This window comes from Solanum pennellii, chromosome 3 (assembly GCF_001406875.1).
Source record: "Solanum pennellii chromosome 3, SPENNV200".
Classification (NCBI taxonomy): Eukaryota; Viridiplantae; Streptophyta; class Magnoliopsida; order Solanales; family Solanaceae; genus Solanum; species Solanum pennellii.
Genome location: NC_028639.1, coordinates 57,800,749 through 57,818,336, shown reverse-complemented (window position 1 = coordinate 57,818,336; position 17,588 = coordinate 57,800,749). Strand labels below are relative to the sequence as shown.

The following is a 17,588-nucleotide window of genomic DNA, read 5'->3' as shown; positions in this document are numbered from 1 at the left end:
TATATATATATATATATATATATATATATATATATATGCCTTTTCCTTTTCTCTTGCAATACATTTTTTATAGATATTTTTAGCTTTTCCTCAAATACAAAACCACTGACCCTACTTGTCACATACTGTCAAAACTTCCTTGACTTTTTTTCATGATTTTGTAGCTCATCTAGCATCTAGGGGCAAGTTGTACTATGAACTGCTCATATCTTGATACACCTTTTTAGCACCTCCATATCCAGCCAAAACCAAAGAAACAGGAAAGAAAAAGAAAAAGAAATTGCCCTATGTAATATATAAAAAATCACTCTAGCATTCTGAACCTGAATAATACATAAATATCCATGGAACCAAATGTCCAAGCGATGTAACTCTAATCCTCAGCTCTCGAAAAAGAGAAGTAGGAGGACGACCCAAGGGGAGTCTATTTTCTAATGTGATGATGCTTCTATTTTCTACCATCTTGTGCTCGAGAGAATCCCTCCCGTTGGGTCTTCTTCCTACTTCTCTTTTCTGAGAGTTGAGGATTTAAGTTTCTATCGCTTGAACTTTTGGTTCCATGGATATTTATGTTTTAGTCAGTTTCAGAATGCTAGAGTGGTACTGTATTATTTATTATATGGGGCAATTTCTTTTTCCTTTTGTTTTTGTCTGGATACGGAGGTGTGCTTAAAGGTGTATCGAGATAGAAACAGTTTGTAGTACAAGTTGCCACCCTAGATGCTGGATGAGCTACAAAATCATGAAAAAAAGGTCAAGGAATTTTCCAGTATGTGACGAGTAGGGTCGGTGGTTTTTGAATTTGGGGAAAAAGCTAAAAATGTGTAGCAAAAGAAAAGGAAAAAACTTACAACTTTGTCTCAATCAATCTTGATCTATCTTTGAAGTTTCACTGTTAGGGATGCGTTGGAAGTCATTAATTTAATTATTTATTTAGTAGCTTTATTTATTATTCTAGAATAGGGTTTATATTTCATAGTTTTATAAGGATTAGGTTAAGTTATAGTTATTAGTTTGGAATAAGACTTAGGTTACCTACTTTCATAAGAATTAGATTTCCTATTGATATAATAAGACTCCTATTTTAAGGGGCTTTTGATGAATAAATCAGTAAGTCATAATTCAACAAAAATCAAGAGATCAGAGTTCTCTCTTCGAAGGTTTCAGTCTCCCTTTAACGAGCTTGCCCTGTGAATCGATTCTTCCCTAAAGATTCATGACATACACCCTCCCCTTCTTTACCCCAACCCAACAAGAAGAGGCATCAAATTGTTTACTTGTCAAAAACGAAGTGGATCTTTGCTTGACCATTCTTTTGGGGCTAGACCTCTTTGTCTGATCTCTAGGATCAGGAGCAAAGAGGTGCTTGGGGCATATAGCTCAGAGCAGTTTCTGTCCTGACCAATAATATGATCCTGGCCTTCGTTACTTCAATAAACATTGGGCTAAAGCTCAGCTTATCTCCTTACTCTGCGAATTTCATTTAGGTACCAGTATCCTGTCAGTTTCAACTTCATAGATTTATCTATCACTCAATTTCTGAAGGAAGTCAAGTTGAAATTAATTGGTTGCCAACTTGGATACAGCCTACTCTGATGCCTTGTGGGATCTGCACTTGCCACATATTCTACTTCAATACATGTTTGTTTGGCCTACACTGTTGCCCCTACATGAGCAGTAGTTCAGTGCTTCCTGCCTCCCAAATAAAATGGAATCTTGTGTTGTCTTTGGTTGGCTAGGTTTCTAGGCTTACTTCCTTTAAACGAAGTAGGATGTTGGGTCCAGAGCATGTGTCATGGTAATTGTGTTGATCTGAAATGGTAACTATTGTGTTTAATGTTCTTTCGAAGGGGTTACTTCTTTCTGTTGGTATTTTGACTAAATATGTCCTAAGCTTCTGGATTAGCAGCTCAGCTACTCGAACTAGTCTATTTTCAAGTTTATCAGTGTGCTACGGAAGATGAGCCTAGAGTCTCGTCTTATTGATGGATGGGTCTAGTCAGCAGTTCACTGAAATAAACTAGATGACTCCTATGTCTAATCTATTTTACACAATCACAGTTACCTATACCTATTAAAATGCATCACTTGACTTTTTTTTTAAGACGTTGCATCACAACACTAGCAATGCATTCCGCGGCCGACTTTTTGTACTAGTCGTATGTGCCAAAATCAGCTGTTTTGTTTTTGCAACACTAATGCAAATGTTGGCAACAATGCTCCCTGTACTACTACCAGTTAAGTAATACAAAGTAAACCTTCAGAACTCCAAAAATAGGTGTTGTATCACTTAACTGTTAAATGAGGATAATTTAAAACTTACTTGTTGGGTATTTTGTTGCAGTAACACATGTCAACTTATATTGGTCCAACATAAGTTTTTTATAAGATTTGTTGAGTTGGATTTATTTCCTATTATCCTATACGAGTTCCCGATAGGCTGGTACTAATCGTTTTAATATCAAAGTGAACTTAAATTGGTGGGAATGCTTTTTATGCCCTTCAACAGAGAGCTGAACTTCCCTAGATTTTAATGGAAGAATAAATTTTCAGATATTTGTTCATCTGGATTACAGTGTTCCTTCCTAATTTGTCCTCCTTGACTCTTCACTTTTATAAGCTATAATTTAACAGTTGTGCAAATTTTACTCTCTTGTTTGATGTTCACTTTCGTTGTCATGTTTGTCTTGACATGATTCAAACTGATGCCTGCTTGATGATTACATCAAACTTTAGTTAACAAGTATTTTGTTGTCATCTTATTTGCAGAAGGGTTCCAAGGTTCAGACGTTCCATCCGCTACAGGCCATACTAGTGAATTTTAAGCTGGATTGCAGCCTTCCCTAGAGAAGCATGGGGCTCGCTTTGTGAAAAGGGCATCTCCTTGTTTTACTCTCTTTGGTTGAGGGCAAAGGATGTTCTAATTCAAATAAGTCATTAGCTGACATAAATTTCAACTCTGTGGATGATGTTTTAGGTTTCTGGGGATTGAGAATTTTTTCTTTGCTAGCTTGCTCAGGTGCTTGCATTTTGGGCAGCAAATGGAAAAGACAAATAAAATAGACAGTTTGTTGGAGATGGTTTGAATTATGTATGGTTGTGGTTTGGTCACCCTTAAGCTCCCCTCTCCTAAACCTCCTTATCCCCAACTTCAAATCCTAATAGCTACATGCAATAAGACCAATGGTGTTTAGTTTTCTTAAAGGACTATTTATTACTCCATGTTAGGGTAGATACAAAATGCTTTGGTATAGACAGAGATGAAGATTTTGTAGTGTATGGTAAAGCGTCTTGTTAATAGGAAAAAGCATGAACGTACCAATGGAAGTAGTCCAAGTTTGTAATTGTATAAAGGGGAAACAAATCTAAAATTTGGTTGGAGACATTGGTCATCGAAATATAATTTCGTAGTTGTAGGTCCAAAACCCCCAATTTCCATGCTCATTCTAGGCATGGTATCATGCAGCTCTCTTTCATGACACATATATTCAGTTGTGGCCCGTAGACATGTTTCTTTCAGAAATAATCAAAATAGAATCAACTTGAATTCGAGCGTATAAATATCAAAAGTGATGTAAGACTTTTATTTCGAACCAAAATCATGAAGGTTGCATCCAAAATCGCCCAAATTATTTTTTTTTATCCTTTGGACTAAAATCACAATTTTCACATTTATATAACTACGAATTTAAGCTTAAAATTCATGCATACTAATAAAAAACTGGTCAAAACTTAGATAGAAAGCGTGCTTAAGCAATGAAGCGAGGCTCAAAATGTGTAGAGGACTTTGCTTTGCTTTATGTGCACTTCAGTGTCTTCACCAATGTTCTAAGGCAAACGTCACCTTACCAATGAGCCTCTTATGAGGCAGTGAAACTGAATCATTGATATTTCACTGGTATAATTTTTTTCAATTTCTTTGATCATATATTTGTCATATTCATGTTTATAGTTATTAGTTTTGGACTTAACATACATATTAATACTATTTTCTCCCTTTGCGCCTTTTTTCATCAAAACTTACACTTTATTGGCGCTTTGCGCTTAAATCCACCATGGACCTTGAGAGCTTTTTTGCGCTTTTCATCTTTGGTAACACTGGTATAATCACATATCGGAGTTATGACTTCACCTTAAAAAAAGAAGACTTCTAACCGTTCCAATCTGATCGACTATATAATCTAGGTGAGTAAACGAGTCTAATTACACTCATATTGGACAAATAAAAATTTGGATCAAAATCAAATACAATTTGTCAGTTTAACACTGAAATTTTATTTCAAAATGAATTTAATCCATTTTTACCTTCCATCTTAAAAATACAATTTCATCATCTTATGCCCGAAATCCCTATTTTTATGCTCATAAGTCATATGTATATTCAGACTTTCCTTTTGCATATATAGCGCAGCAATACAATCAACGGCTAAACTTTGAAAATTAGAATTCGTTAGGGTTTAGCGAATGGCTTCTATATCGAATCCAGACACCCATGAATCACCGTAAGCAGAATCAATTCATCTCAAATCAATTTGCATCTTCGCAACTTCACATTAATCAACTGTTTTTTCTGTTCCAATTTGCAGGCAGAAAAGCGTCTATAAAGATCCCGATGATGGGCGCCAACGTTTCTTACTCGAACTCGAATTTGTTCAATGCCTTGCTAACCCAACTTACATTCACTGTATCTATCTATCTATCTATTCCCTTCTCTTATTTAAACATGATATTTTCTGGGTATTTACCAATTATTGTTAGTTTTATGTTATATATGTTGCTGGTGTGAAAATGAATATTGGGTTGCAAAAGCTTCAATTTTTCTATTCCTTTTTCATTTTTTTTGTGGACTTTGTATTGATTCTGATGCAGATTTGGCTCAGAATAGATATTTTGAAGATGAAGCTTTTATTGGGTACTTGAAGTACCTTCAGTACTGGCAACGACCTGAGTACATAAAGTTTATAATGTAAGTTAGTTTCTAGTATTAATATATCATAATAGATATGTATTCTTTCTACTGCAACTTTTTTGATGCAGTGGTTGATGGTTCTTGTTCCTTTTCTGTTTGCTGTGGACTACAGGTATCATTCACTAACCGTATTGGTTTTCCCTTATATTGATGTTAATGCAGGTATCCACACTGCCTATTCTTTCTCGAGCTTCTCCAAAATCCAACATTTCGTAATGCAATGGCTCATCCTGCTAACAAGGTAAAAAAGTTATGTCATGTGTTGTCCTGGTTTCCTTCTCCACTTTTGCTATACCCTTTAGTTAGTCAGCCACTATAAAGAAGGTTCGTCCCACTTTCTGTAAACACAGTTTCTATGGACTAAAAATGCAGCCAAAACACTTTATAATACATGTTACTTCATTGTCTTAGCCATTAGCCTTATTTCCATTTCTGAACTTTCCCGTAGTTTTTAGGAATAAAACTTATAACTATTTAATCGTGTTGTCGAGGTTAATTCTCGCCCCGAGGACATCTCATCTCATTTCACTGTTTATTATTTATTGCACTTTGTTTGCCAACCTAAAGTTCTGGCACATAAATCTGTGATAGGATCTGATCTACATGTTTGTAACAACTATTAGGAAGTGGCACATAGGCAGCAATTTTACTTCTGGAAGAACTACAGAAATAACCGGTTGAAACATATTTTGCCGCGGCCGCTTCCTGAGCCTGCAACTGCACCAAGTTCTGCTCCACCTGCATCACTACCATCAAGTGTAGCCCCTCCAACTGCTCCACCTCCTGCTCCTACACCTGTTACAGCCGCAGCTCTTTCCCCGATGCAGTATGCCATCCCTCCTGGATCTGGTCTTGCTAAAACGGACCCAAGGAATGCTTCTGTTGATCGAAGAAAGAGAAAGTATTTCCTCTCGTCTTTTACTTTTCTCTTACTGTGAAAACTTTGTCAATGCTTGTTGTTGCGTGCTCCCTCTTGTTATGATTTTATATTTTAGGGTTAGATTTGTGACGTAATGTTTCTGACATGGTTATTGACTTGGATAATTTTGTTTTAGCAGGAAAGACGGATGATTTTATTTTACTCATAGCACAGACCTCCTATCAACTAATTCATGAATTAAGGTAATACATTTTGCACCCCATGATTTCATTTTTAGAATAAGTGTTGCAGTTCGTCATTGGCAAACACATTTATGAAATCCTATTAAGAGTGTGATTTGTTGTTTATTGAATTTTAGAGTCCTTCCCAAGTCTCAAGCATGATCAATGACCTGTACTTTCTTTCTCGTGTCAGAAAACATAGTGCTAAAGTTTTGCGAGAGATCAACCACACATTTGTTGGGTTCACTAGGATCAAATTTCTTTAAGAAATAAATGTAGAACTAATTTTATTCCCAAACCAAGTAACCAAAACAGAAAGGAAGCAGCCTGCCTTTGAACTCTTTTGGGATGCCCTCATTTGTGGTTTCAATTGCTTAATTTTTTAGGCTTTCAGTTCAGACATCTGGTGATAGGTGACTGGAAGATTGCCAATGCACACTTATAGCAATAATGGGTTATCAATGGAGTGAAGAATTCGAATCACCATATTGACATGTGAACTTCAGATTTTGATGATAAATGAAGGAGCAACTTCTCTAGTGTGGTCTAAGTATACGAACCTTTGCCTATAATCTATGGTAAATGGGAGGAGTATTTATGGTCTTTGATGCACTTCACTTGGGCAAGGTTACGGTCCCTCTCCTCTCTCGCCTTGGCTAGCCTGTACGAATTCCTATAATCACCTTTGCCTTTGTAGTTATTCTTTCCCCTTCGACTGTTCCAACTTCGTGTCCTCAAAGTTGCAGGTACTGACTCTCAAGGGCCTACTGTCTTTCCAGAAAACTAACAAAAGAGGAACTTTATCCATTTGGCTTGAATAGGGTGGTGTGACACTTTAGAATTGGTACAACCTAGATCTATAGACCTGAAATTAAGTGCAGCACACAAAATTATATTAGCTGTATCACTTCCACAAACGGAATTCCAAGGATTTCATGTTATCACTCATCTCTTTTCTCGTTTTGGTCAAGTGAAGTGCTTCCCCATATATATTTATGAGTTTCAGTTAGAAACTATGTCGTGTGTCCTTCTCTCGACAAGATGTACTCTTTCTTATTTACTTAACACATACTTCTCCAATGTAAAATCAAGTGTTGTGCTTATACTTTATTCTGGTTGGTCAAATTGACCTAATTGCGACTTTGTGACACCTCATTAAACTTATATATGCTTAAGCGGAAAATTGGGTAATACTCCTATTGAGCATATGATGTGTTTCTTCCATTATCTTGATAATGACAATTCTTTAAATTTAAGAATGGCTTTTGGGTTCTATAGGAGCATTACACTGAACATATTACTTTGTATTAAAATATTCTGATCATGCGTTGGTCTTTAATTATCCTATAAAAGCTATGTTGCATCCTATTTGTGGAATCTAATTTCACAACCACACTTGTAGGTGATCATCCATGGAATTAGACTACATCCTATGTTTAGAAAAGAAGTCAACCCTGTTTAATTGCTGATTGCAGTTTCAAGAATGGAGCTTGGCAGTTGTATACTGCAATCTGGTGCACCCCAAAACAAAACGAAAATAGAAATTTTAGTTCTTCCTGCAGGCAATCACTCATCAGCTTACTCTTGCTGTCACCTGTTGTGCTGCTGAAGCTGATAGTAGTTCATGTGGTAGTGTAAGGAGCTAAACCTTGGAATTGTAATACCATCGAAACACCCATTTCTCTTTTCTCTCATGCTGGAGAAATGCATGCCAGCCAGCAATTCCTTGAATATGGTTGAGTAGGCCCAGTGTGCTACTACTTTAGTCTAATGAAGTCCTTGAAATGGTTTCTCATCCCTTATATGGAACTTTGAGGTAATATTATGTTGATGGTTTCTTGTGCAGTACAATTGAATTACAAGTGTTCTCTTGACAATGTTAAGCTGGACAGCAAATATGGGTTAACCTGTTTGCAACCCATAATAAAACGTGCGTATATACGCATTGAACGCGTGTTGAAGACAATTTAGAAATTTGTTGGTTTCTCTGGTAGATGTAAGCGATAATACTGCATTCTAGAGTATTTGACTCGGATATGAGATGGTTTCTCCCTTTTCACTAGGAAAATTATACTTCACAAAGCAAAGGCTGGGTTTTAACTTTTACATATATCCACTCCTTTGTTCTTGTGGATAGGATCTCTACTTGTTTAAGTTGTTTACATAGATATGTCACATGGTTGACTCAGTTTGTGGTTTGGTGTGGTTTTTGGTTCGATTTTGTTCACCTGATGGATAAAAACAACTAGCATTGTGCAATGTAAACTAAATCTTTTTGATATAACTGATAAAACTTTTGCGGTGGGAAGAGTTTTTCTTGTTGGGATAAGGCACAAGTACCTCCTAAACTTATTTTAATTTTAATTGGCATATATGAGACTTGGGAGGAGGGTGAAATATGAAGATGAAAAAAAAGAATTTGAAAGATATGAAGGTAATTAGTTAACTAAGATATGTTCTCTATGATAACATTTTATTATAACAGTCAAATATATTTTACATCAAATAATAACATTTTATTATAAAAGTCAAATATATTTTGCATCAAATAATAACATTTTATTATAACAGTCAAGTATATTTTTCATGCAATTCGCCTTTCGGACACATTTAAGGGACAACTTGTGTATTTTCCCGTCCTTTTAACCTACATTCGAATTAGGTCCCACAAGTATAAAGGTGCAATGTAACTTTCAATAAATGGTAGATAGTGGAGTTAATTAGGTCTAGGTTAATAATATAGTGTATTCCCATGATGCCATCCACATACAATCCACTCTAAGCAACAGAGCTTCAAGTTTCTTGATTGTTACCTCATAATTCTCAGACATGTTTTTTTTTATTTAATCCAAAAAAAATGTTATATTTCTATATTCTAAACTATACCTTCTTCTTATAGTTTGATTTGTCAAGAAATTTAAAGAAGAAACAATGACTTTTTAAGACTAAAAATATGTTTCCATATGATTGTTTGATCATGTCTGATTGGATCAATATTTTTGCTAAGGTTAAAACTTTGTATATTAAAGCTTGGTAACTAGCAATAGTGAAAATGATATTCAAGTCGTTTAAAACGAGTGATAATTGAAAATGGAATGTGGACGTGTAAATAACTTTTACATTAATTATTTGATCGTGTTTCTGGTATTATGAATTTGAAATGTCAACGTCAAATGATATTTACTTTTTACATTGTATAAAAATTCTGCCTTTATCTTAGAAAAAATGCAAAAAATAAAATAAAAAAAACTTGAGAGATGGAATATAATCAAATTAAATGTCTGGAGAAATAAATTATTTTCCATTTCAGCTTTTATTCTTTTCTTTATTTATCGGTCAAAGATTCTATTTAATTTAAAATTTTAAATGGAAGGCTTTAGTCTCTACTATATGATAGGGAATATTCATCAATATTGGTTTCTGAATATTTTCCAAACGTGTTTTTTGTTTGGCTTTAATTGATAATTATATTCTTGTAACTACTAATGTGTAGAAGTAGATACTTAAATTTGTATAAAAGTTGAACAAATACATATATGTCCTTGCATCTTTCCACGTAAGACACGTATATTTACTTGTGTACACCTAAAATTAAAAAAAACATAGCTAGGTATCAGTTGAAGTCAAGTTAAAATTAACGATCACATGGGTCAGGACAAACTAAACTTATAACAACCACACAAGGACACTTGTATGAATCAGATGTTCAATAGGTCAAGAACTTAGTCTAATGTACCAATTAAGTGAACCATTTAATTTAGCCATTATTGCGTCTCCATGCATATTCCAGAAACCCCATCAAATACAAAAGTGAATCTTCCCTGTATAGCTGACCAAGTACGTCTTTGAATTATCAAGAAAATAACGTCTAACTAAACTATGATTCAAAAATCAATGGATTTCTCAAAGTCCATAGATATATTTATTTTTATTTTTTCAAATTACCCTTATTTTATATGAGATGAGCAACCAGAGTCGGACCTACAATGAGTCAAGTGTATTCATATTGAATAATATATATATATATATATATATATATTATTTATTTTTAAATTTTATAGATATATATTAAATTGTGACTTCATTTATATTTAACATAAATGTGACGCTTAGACTAACGATGAAAGGGTTATTTTGCACGTCTAAAAAGAAATTTGACATTTATGTTCGAAAAGTAATATTACTATTTTCATAATATTCCAATTTCCAACCAACAGGGCTTATTCGAATCTTGACAAACCAATGAAAATTTTGGACCGACATAGGTGGGGTCGGAATTTTCTATTTCAAAATTTGAAGAACTAAAACACGTGAAAAGATCAATTATATTCTAACTATCTATTACACATTCACAAAAATAATACTTCGTCTTTTTTACTTTATGTGACTTTTTTTTTTCATTTTAATTCATTCTAAAAAAAACGACACATATTTATTTTATCCTTAGTAGAATGATATAAATTTCTATCATTCATCTTGAATTACAAATTTTGAAAATCTTTCAATCTTTTTTAAATTCAGTATCACATAAAATGAGACGCGAGGAGTATTAATTTTACATAGCTAATGTACAATGTGTATAAATAGATTGCATTTAGAATAACACTTTCATATTTTCTAACATGACAAGTTTGAAAATCAGCAAAAAGCATCACAAACATTTCAATAATCCTTTTCCATCCACCCCAAACTCACCATTCATATATGGAACTTTAATCTTGAATTCAAATAAACTCCCTTCTCATCAGATCTACCCCATTGGCAAAGATTTTCAGTTAAATTGGTCATCAAAAAATGGAGGGTTTTTATCAATTTCTCACAAATCTGAACCTACAAGGCCTATATGGTCCACTCTCCCTGGTGAGCCATTCATTTCTGCTGCCATTGCTGAAACTCAAGTGGAAGAAAGCAGAGGTTCATTCGTCGTAAAAGATAAACATGTACATTCTCTTTCAAATAATCAGACAATTGACGATATAAAGATCATAAATGAATCTGATAAAGATCAACTTTTTTCGCCGTATCCCCTGTTTCCTGTTTTAATGATCACAGGGAAGGTTTTCGCGGTAAGTAAACGAAAGAAGAAGGTTGGATTTTCGCGAAGAAAAGATTCGGAGAAGGAAAATTCAACTTGTGCAAGATATTGGATTCTGTTTGATCAGAAAGAATGTCATCAAGTTGGTTTCCAAGTGAGGATTGGGAAAACAGATTTACAACTTCCAAAAAGAGTTTCTCCAACAAGTTATAGGATTTTTTCTCTAAAATTTGGTCGAATTCGGAGACGTAGAGGTGGGTGGTTTCGAGGATTAAAAAAGTCTCTTACTGTTTCATCATTAGCTGAGGAGAAAATAGTGATGAAAAGTAGTGAAGGAGTTGTTAATAATAGAATTTGTTTAACATATTCAAGTGAAAAAAATGAGAAAATATTTGGTTTTGGGGAGCAATTTTCTCATATGAATTTTAAAGGAAAGAGGGTCCCTATTTTTGTTCAAGAACAAGGGATTGGACGCGGCGATCAACCTATTACCTTTGCAGCCAATTTAGTTAGCTACAGGTACTCTCAAAGATGGAGTGTTTTACTTGCCAGTTGAGACGTCTGTTTATGTATTATACATTTCTTTTTATCGAACTACATTATATGTTGTATAGTGTGCCACGTTTTTAAAATCAAAAGACTGAAATAAGCACTATTGTGTCATGTAGGGCAGGAGGTGATTGGAGTACAACTTATGCGCCTTCGCCATTCTACATGACATCGAAGATGAGGTCAATGTACTTGGAGGGTTATGATTATTCAGTGTTTGATCTAACGAAAGATGATAGAATTCAGATACAGGTGAGTTTCGACGATTTCTCTTCCTGATTTTGAATATTTTGAGTGTAACTCAAGCTTAAATATTGGTGGTGTAATTTCTGATAATGTTAACTAGGCCAACATTAACACAATACAACAGTCGTATCTGAATCATCTGCAGCACAAAACTTGTATTTTCTCTCAACACACAAGACGAGATCTTATCTCGTTGTAATACCAAATCGAAAGAACATTAAGGCCTGAAGAAACAATCCAACTACGTGTTGTGTTAAAGCGGAAAATATGAACGAAAGGATGTACATTTTGTTCAAATGTGATACTCACTTGAGCTCATACTTTGATATCTTGTTGCAGTTACATGGGGACTCATTGGAAGGTCGGATACTACACGGGAACTCACCTACTGAACTCATTGAATGTTTCACACGAAGCATTGGTAGGCCTCCACTTCTTCCAGAGTGGATTATTTCTGGTGCAGTAGTGGGAATGCAAGGTGGAACGGACACTGTCCGCAGTATTTGGAATGAAATGCAAAGATATGACGTCCCAGTATCAGCGTTCTGGTTGCAGGTACACCAAGAGAAGATCATTTAAATGAATACTTTTAGATTGATTCAAAAATAGATGAGTTATTGAAGTTTGCAACATCTTTTCGTATACGCTTTTTTTTCAGGATTGGGTAGGGCAGAGAGAGACAGTCATTGGATCACAACTTTGGTGGAACTGGGAAGCAGATGAAACGAGATACTCGGGATGGAAACAACTAATTCAAGACCTTAATAAGCAACATATCAAAGTGATGACATATTGCAATCCTTGTCTGGCTCCGGTATTCATCATAACTGTTAACTTATCGTTATTGTGTGGAACTCCTCGTAGACAACCTTTAGAAGTTTTGGTTCAAAAAAACTGCAGATGGATAAAAAGACAAACATAAGAAGACACCATTTTGAGGAGGCAAAGAAGTTGGATATCTTAGTAAAAGACAAGAATGGAGAACTGTATATGGTTCCCAATACAGCATTTGATGTAGGGATGCTGGATTTGACACATCCACGTACCGCTAACTGGTTCAAGCAGATTCTGCAAGAAATGGTAGATGATGGAGTACGAGGATGGATGGCAGATTTTGGCGAAGGCCTTCCTGTGGATGCCTGCTTGTATTCAGGTCCGCCAACAACATCATTTTCTTCTTCAACATTTGTGTCTAAGAAAGTACTAATATATAGTCCTTTTAATTATCCAGGTGAAGATCCAATTGCAGCGCATAATAGATATCCCGAATTATGGGCCAAAATCAACAGGGAATTCGTGGACGAATGGAAAAGCACACATGTAGGTAAAGAGGGAGAAGATCCAGAGGAAAGTTTAGTTTTCTTCATGAGGGCTGGTTATAGGGATACTCCTAAATGGGCAATGCTATTTTGGGAGGGAGACCAAATGGTAAGTTGGCAAAAAAATGATGGCATCAAGAGTGCAGTCGTTGGCTTGCTTAGCGGAGGACTTTCAGGATATGCTCTTAATCACAGTGACATTGGAGGCTACTGTGCAGTAAACTTACCATTACCATTTTTTAAGTATCGAAGAAGTGAAGAGCTTCTTTTGCGATGGATGGAATTGGCTGCCTTCACCACTGTGTTTCGGACACATGAAGTAAGATTCAGCACATCTCCAGGACTCATATTTCCTACTTTCTCCATTTCAATTTGTATATCTCCTTTTGACTTTTAGTCCTTTTAAACAAGAATATTTCTCCTTTTTTACCAGCTCTTCAATTCCAACTTTTCACCTGACATGTTTAAGACAATAGGATTAGAGGGCATTATGGTACGGTTAGTTTGAGACCACAAGATTCAAAGTGTTTTTTACTTACTTAAACTCCGTGTCAAGATAAAACCAGACAAACAAATTGAAACTGAGGGAGTATTTCTTTTTCTTTTCGTTCTCATGCTCAAAAATTTGACATGTTCTGTCATTTTTGATCATTCATTCAGGGTAACAAGCCATCTTGCAACAGCCAGTTCTACTCTAACAATAGAACTCTTTCACATTTCGCACGTCTTGCAAAGGTCTACAAAGCATGGAAGTTTTACAGGATTCAACTAGTTAAGGTAACATATACACAATCTCTCTACAACTGTTTTCTCCAAACTAGAATTATAAACCAAAAAGATCTAAGAGTTATTACCTTCTTTTTTTTTCCCGATTACTCAGGAAGCCTCTCAGAAAGGGCTACCAATTTGTCGACATCTCTTCCTTCACTATCCAGAAGATGAAGATGTACATAGCTTAACATATGAGCAATTTTTAGTTGGCACAGAGATTCTTGTGGTACCTGTGCTCGACAAAGGCAAGGAAACTGTTAAGGCCTATTTCCCGATAGGAGAAGGCTCGTCATGGAAGCATATTTGGACAGGAAAATTGTATTCAACACATGGTTCTGAAGCTTGGGTGGAAGCACCAATTGGATATCCTGCCATTTTTGTTAAAGAAGGATCTTCTGTTGGAAAAACCTTCTTGGAAAAACTCCGCGAATACAACGTCGTATAATGCAACTGCTTACTACTGCCAGATGATGTACATTGTTTTAGGGGATTATAACCATGGAAATAGCATTTAGAATTCTTTCTTGTTCAACAGTTACATAGATGTGGTGATAATACATGTGTAAACGGTAGTGATGAATTTGCTTAGTCCATTTGATTTTATATTAAAACTACTGAGAGATAATAACAAGAACATGTTTTAGTACATATAGTTGAAACTTTTGGTTGTTCTCTAATAAGTTTGTTGTAAATGTTAGTTGTATCAAGATTTTTTTTAATACTTCTTAAGGAATGTCCATATTATTAGGATCGAAATAATCAGATGTCATGCGAAAGCTAGCAAAACAAATCTAGAAAGATCCTGAGTAAGAAGACAAACAAGAAATATACCAAAACAAACAAATATTTAACGTGGTTCGGTCAATTGATCTATGTCCACAAGAGAAGATGAACAATTCATTATATAAATATGAGAGTTCTATTCTTACTCAAGCTAGAAATCGAAGAAATAGGCCTACATTTGGTGTTTTGAGCTCCAACCCACACTAATTATACATCAAATTTGGTGTGTGAATAGTGTTAACACTATTCATCACCCCATTCACTTATAAACTTTTAATTAAATATTATATAAATTGTATGTTTTAATTAAATCTCTTGTTTATTCTTTATGTAATATTTATTTAATATTCATTTTTAAATATAAAATTCGCTTTTTTGTAAATTAATTTTTCTATATGACTTTTTTACAATTTTTTTTGTTTTTTTTTTTAAATTATACTCTAAATTATATAAATTACAATTAACTTTGACAAAAATTAAAAATGCAAACATATAAATTTTTGAAGAAATAATATAATGTACTTAAAATATATTGAAAAACATTCAACAAACTAGTAATTGATATACATCAAAATTGAAATACAAAATATATAGTAATTTAAAAAAAAAAACACAATAACTTACAAAAATTACTATAATAAATTAATAATCTGATAGATTCAATCCGAATTCATCAATACTATTAAAATATGAATTGTGAAGGATAAAAAATTATTGTTGTTGTGGTTGTGGTTGCGGCTGCTGAAATTGATGTTTTGTTTTCCATTATTCGACTTTGTTCTTGTCGAACAAATTCACCAACATTTGGATTAGCAATACCATCCATATTTATTAATATAATTTTATTTTCTTCTTTAAATTCTCTAATTTTCAAAGATCTATGTTTATTTTGACTACGTAATGCATTAATAGAGCATTTATGGGAGCACCATAGTGATCTTGAAAGTTGAATATTTATGTAGAATTTAAAATATTTTTTCAATTATGTAATATTTATTTAATTGTATTTCATTAATGATTTCACTTGTATTTGTATTATCCATTATTATGTATAATATATAATATTTACTAGCAATTTATATTATTTAAAAAAATATGGTACACAATAATTTTATACTTCATTACACTATTATAAAAGGAAATAATATGAATTATATATGGTGAATGTTTTGGAAAGAATTTGTTTTATGAAATAAGAAATATAAATGAAATAAGAAATAACAATATAATAATGAAAAGAGAGATTTTTTTTATGTAAAATTTGGTGAAGTAGGTTGGAGTTGATTAGACTAAATTTAATGTTAACATCATATTTGATGTAAAATTTTGTGTTTGGGTTGGAGATGCCCTTATTATAATATAAGTGTGCCTTTGAAATTTGAGACATAGATTTGGAGATTACTTATGCATTTTTCCTTCGGTTTATCATACATTTGATATGAGTTTTTATTTCTAAACATAACATCACATATTCTTTCTTAAATAACTATTTAAAATTTATTTTTCTATAATTTACTATTATATTTTGAGACATGAGAAGGACGACCGTGACTATAAAGAGTCCTACAACAAGCAATACAAATTGTACTATGTACTTAGCCTTATCTTATTCCCTCATCAATAGCCTCTAAACATGTGTAACAATGCGGTTTATTCTCTTTGTATCATTTTAATTTTATTATTTATTATAAATTTAAAATGCTTAATCATTATCAACTTCATTAATATTTTGTGTTTTCCATTTGTTATTCAATATTCACTATATTTTTACCTACCCTATTTTCAGCCCTCACAATATAAAATCAAGTTAATTAGCTTTTTCAGTACAATTTTAAAAATGTTTCTAACCATAGAAATTATCTTTTTGATAATTTTAGAACTCAAATATTCTATTTTGTTTTATTTTTAAACAGTATAATGCGATTTTTATTACTCTCATCATTCTTAGATACTTTTTTCTTTTTGGAAGTCAAATGATGCAAATTTTGATAAAGTACCAACTAATTCTCAATACTACTGTTGTCTCAAACAAGAAGGGGGAGTTGATTTTTTTAAAGCAAATTATCTCTTTGTTTGAAATATTAATAAATTTCTTGAACATACTATATTGATAAATATAAATTTTAAAATTATTTTCTATATAACTGTAATTCAAAAATAAAAGATTATTAAAAGACTTATCAATTGAATCTGGACAAAAAACCTTACAAACATAACTTATGCTTTGAAACTATATGTAATATCTTTCACTATAGACATAAATGACACAAATACTTTTAAGTATGAATCATCTCACCATAATAAAACAATTTAACAAATATTTATCATGCTAACAAACTATGACTTCATCCAAATTTATTGTTATTATGTTATAAACAATTTTTTTTAATGAAATTGTGGTTGTGCGAGTTAGATATAGTATTTAGTATTATTTATTAAACGAATTTATGACTTGGATTTATATATTAATAGCCCATTGAACTTGTCACTAAATTTCATTTCGACACTCAAACTATGGCTTGTTCCAATAGAGTATCCAGTCAAATGATATAGTATTTCTATCGCACATTTTTTGTTCAAATTTTGAAAATAAAATATGTGCGCGTGGTAACAAATGCCTATTGGATATTTATGTTAACCACATAAAATATGCCATCCTATTTAGTTATCTACATCTACCCAATTGAAACATGCTTGAGATTCATCGTTTTTTTATGCGAGTTGAATACATATAATCTAAGAAGATGACATATTTTATATATCACGGCCCAAGGTATACCCTAGGATTAACATGTCGTATAGGACCCCAAGAGGC

The 17,588-nt window shown here is 33.3% G+C and overlaps 3 protein-coding genes across 9 annotated transcripts in view; all 3 read left to right on the top strand.

Moving 5' to 3' along the window:
- LOC107012857 (polyadenylate-binding protein 1-like) overlaps positions 1-3,119 on the top strand; it is an 11,221-nt gene extending 8,102 nt beyond the window's left edge. For both annotated transcript variants that reach the window (XM_015212808.2, XM_015212809.2), the window contains exon 9: positions 2,770-3,119. In XM_015212808.2, the coding sequence (XP_015068294.1) occupies positions 2,770-2,815 (46 nt within the window). In that variant the 3' untranslated portion in view covers positions 2,816-3,119. The remainder of the gene's footprint in view (positions 1-2,769) is intronic.
- A 1,222-nt stretch (positions 3,120-4,341) lies between these two features.
- Positions 4,342-8,258, top strand: LOC107012614 (mediator of RNA polymerase II transcription subunit 31). Of its 6 annotated transcripts, none has more exons than XM_027915186.1 (7): positions 4,342-4,502; positions 4,587-4,684; positions 4,870-4,966; positions 5,132-5,210; positions 5,593-5,870; positions 6,028-6,091; positions 7,546-8,258. In XM_027915186.1, the coding sequence occupies exons 1-6, from the start codon at positions 4,465-4,467 to the stop codon at positions 6,038-6,040; spliced, it is 603 nt and encodes a 200-aa protein (XP_027770987.1). In that variant the 5' UTR covers positions 4,342-4,464; the 3' UTR covers positions 6,041-6,091; positions 7,546-8,258. The 6 variants fall into 6 exon arrangements, with proteins under 6 accessions (XP_027770987.1, XP_015067978.1, XP_027770985.1 ...); XM_015212492.2 differs by having other exon boundaries at positions 7,473-8,258; XM_027915184.1 differs by having other exon boundaries at positions 6,025-6,091.
- Positions 8,259-10,692: 2,434 nt separating this feature from the next.
- On the top strand, positions 10,693-14,642 carry LOC107012823 (sulfoquinovosidase-like). The gene is made up of 8 exons (XM_015212757.2): positions 10,693-11,624; positions 11,774-11,906; positions 12,240-12,455; positions 12,559-12,714; positions 12,801-13,053; positions 13,132-13,538; positions 13,880-13,996; positions 14,100-14,642. The coding sequence occupies exons 1-8, from the start codon at positions 10,693-10,695 to the stop codon at positions 14,433-14,435; spliced, it is 2,550 nt and encodes an 849-aa protein (XP_015068243.1). The 3' UTR covers positions 14,436-14,642.
- The last annotated feature ends 2,946 nt before the right edge of the window (positions 14,643-17,588 follow it).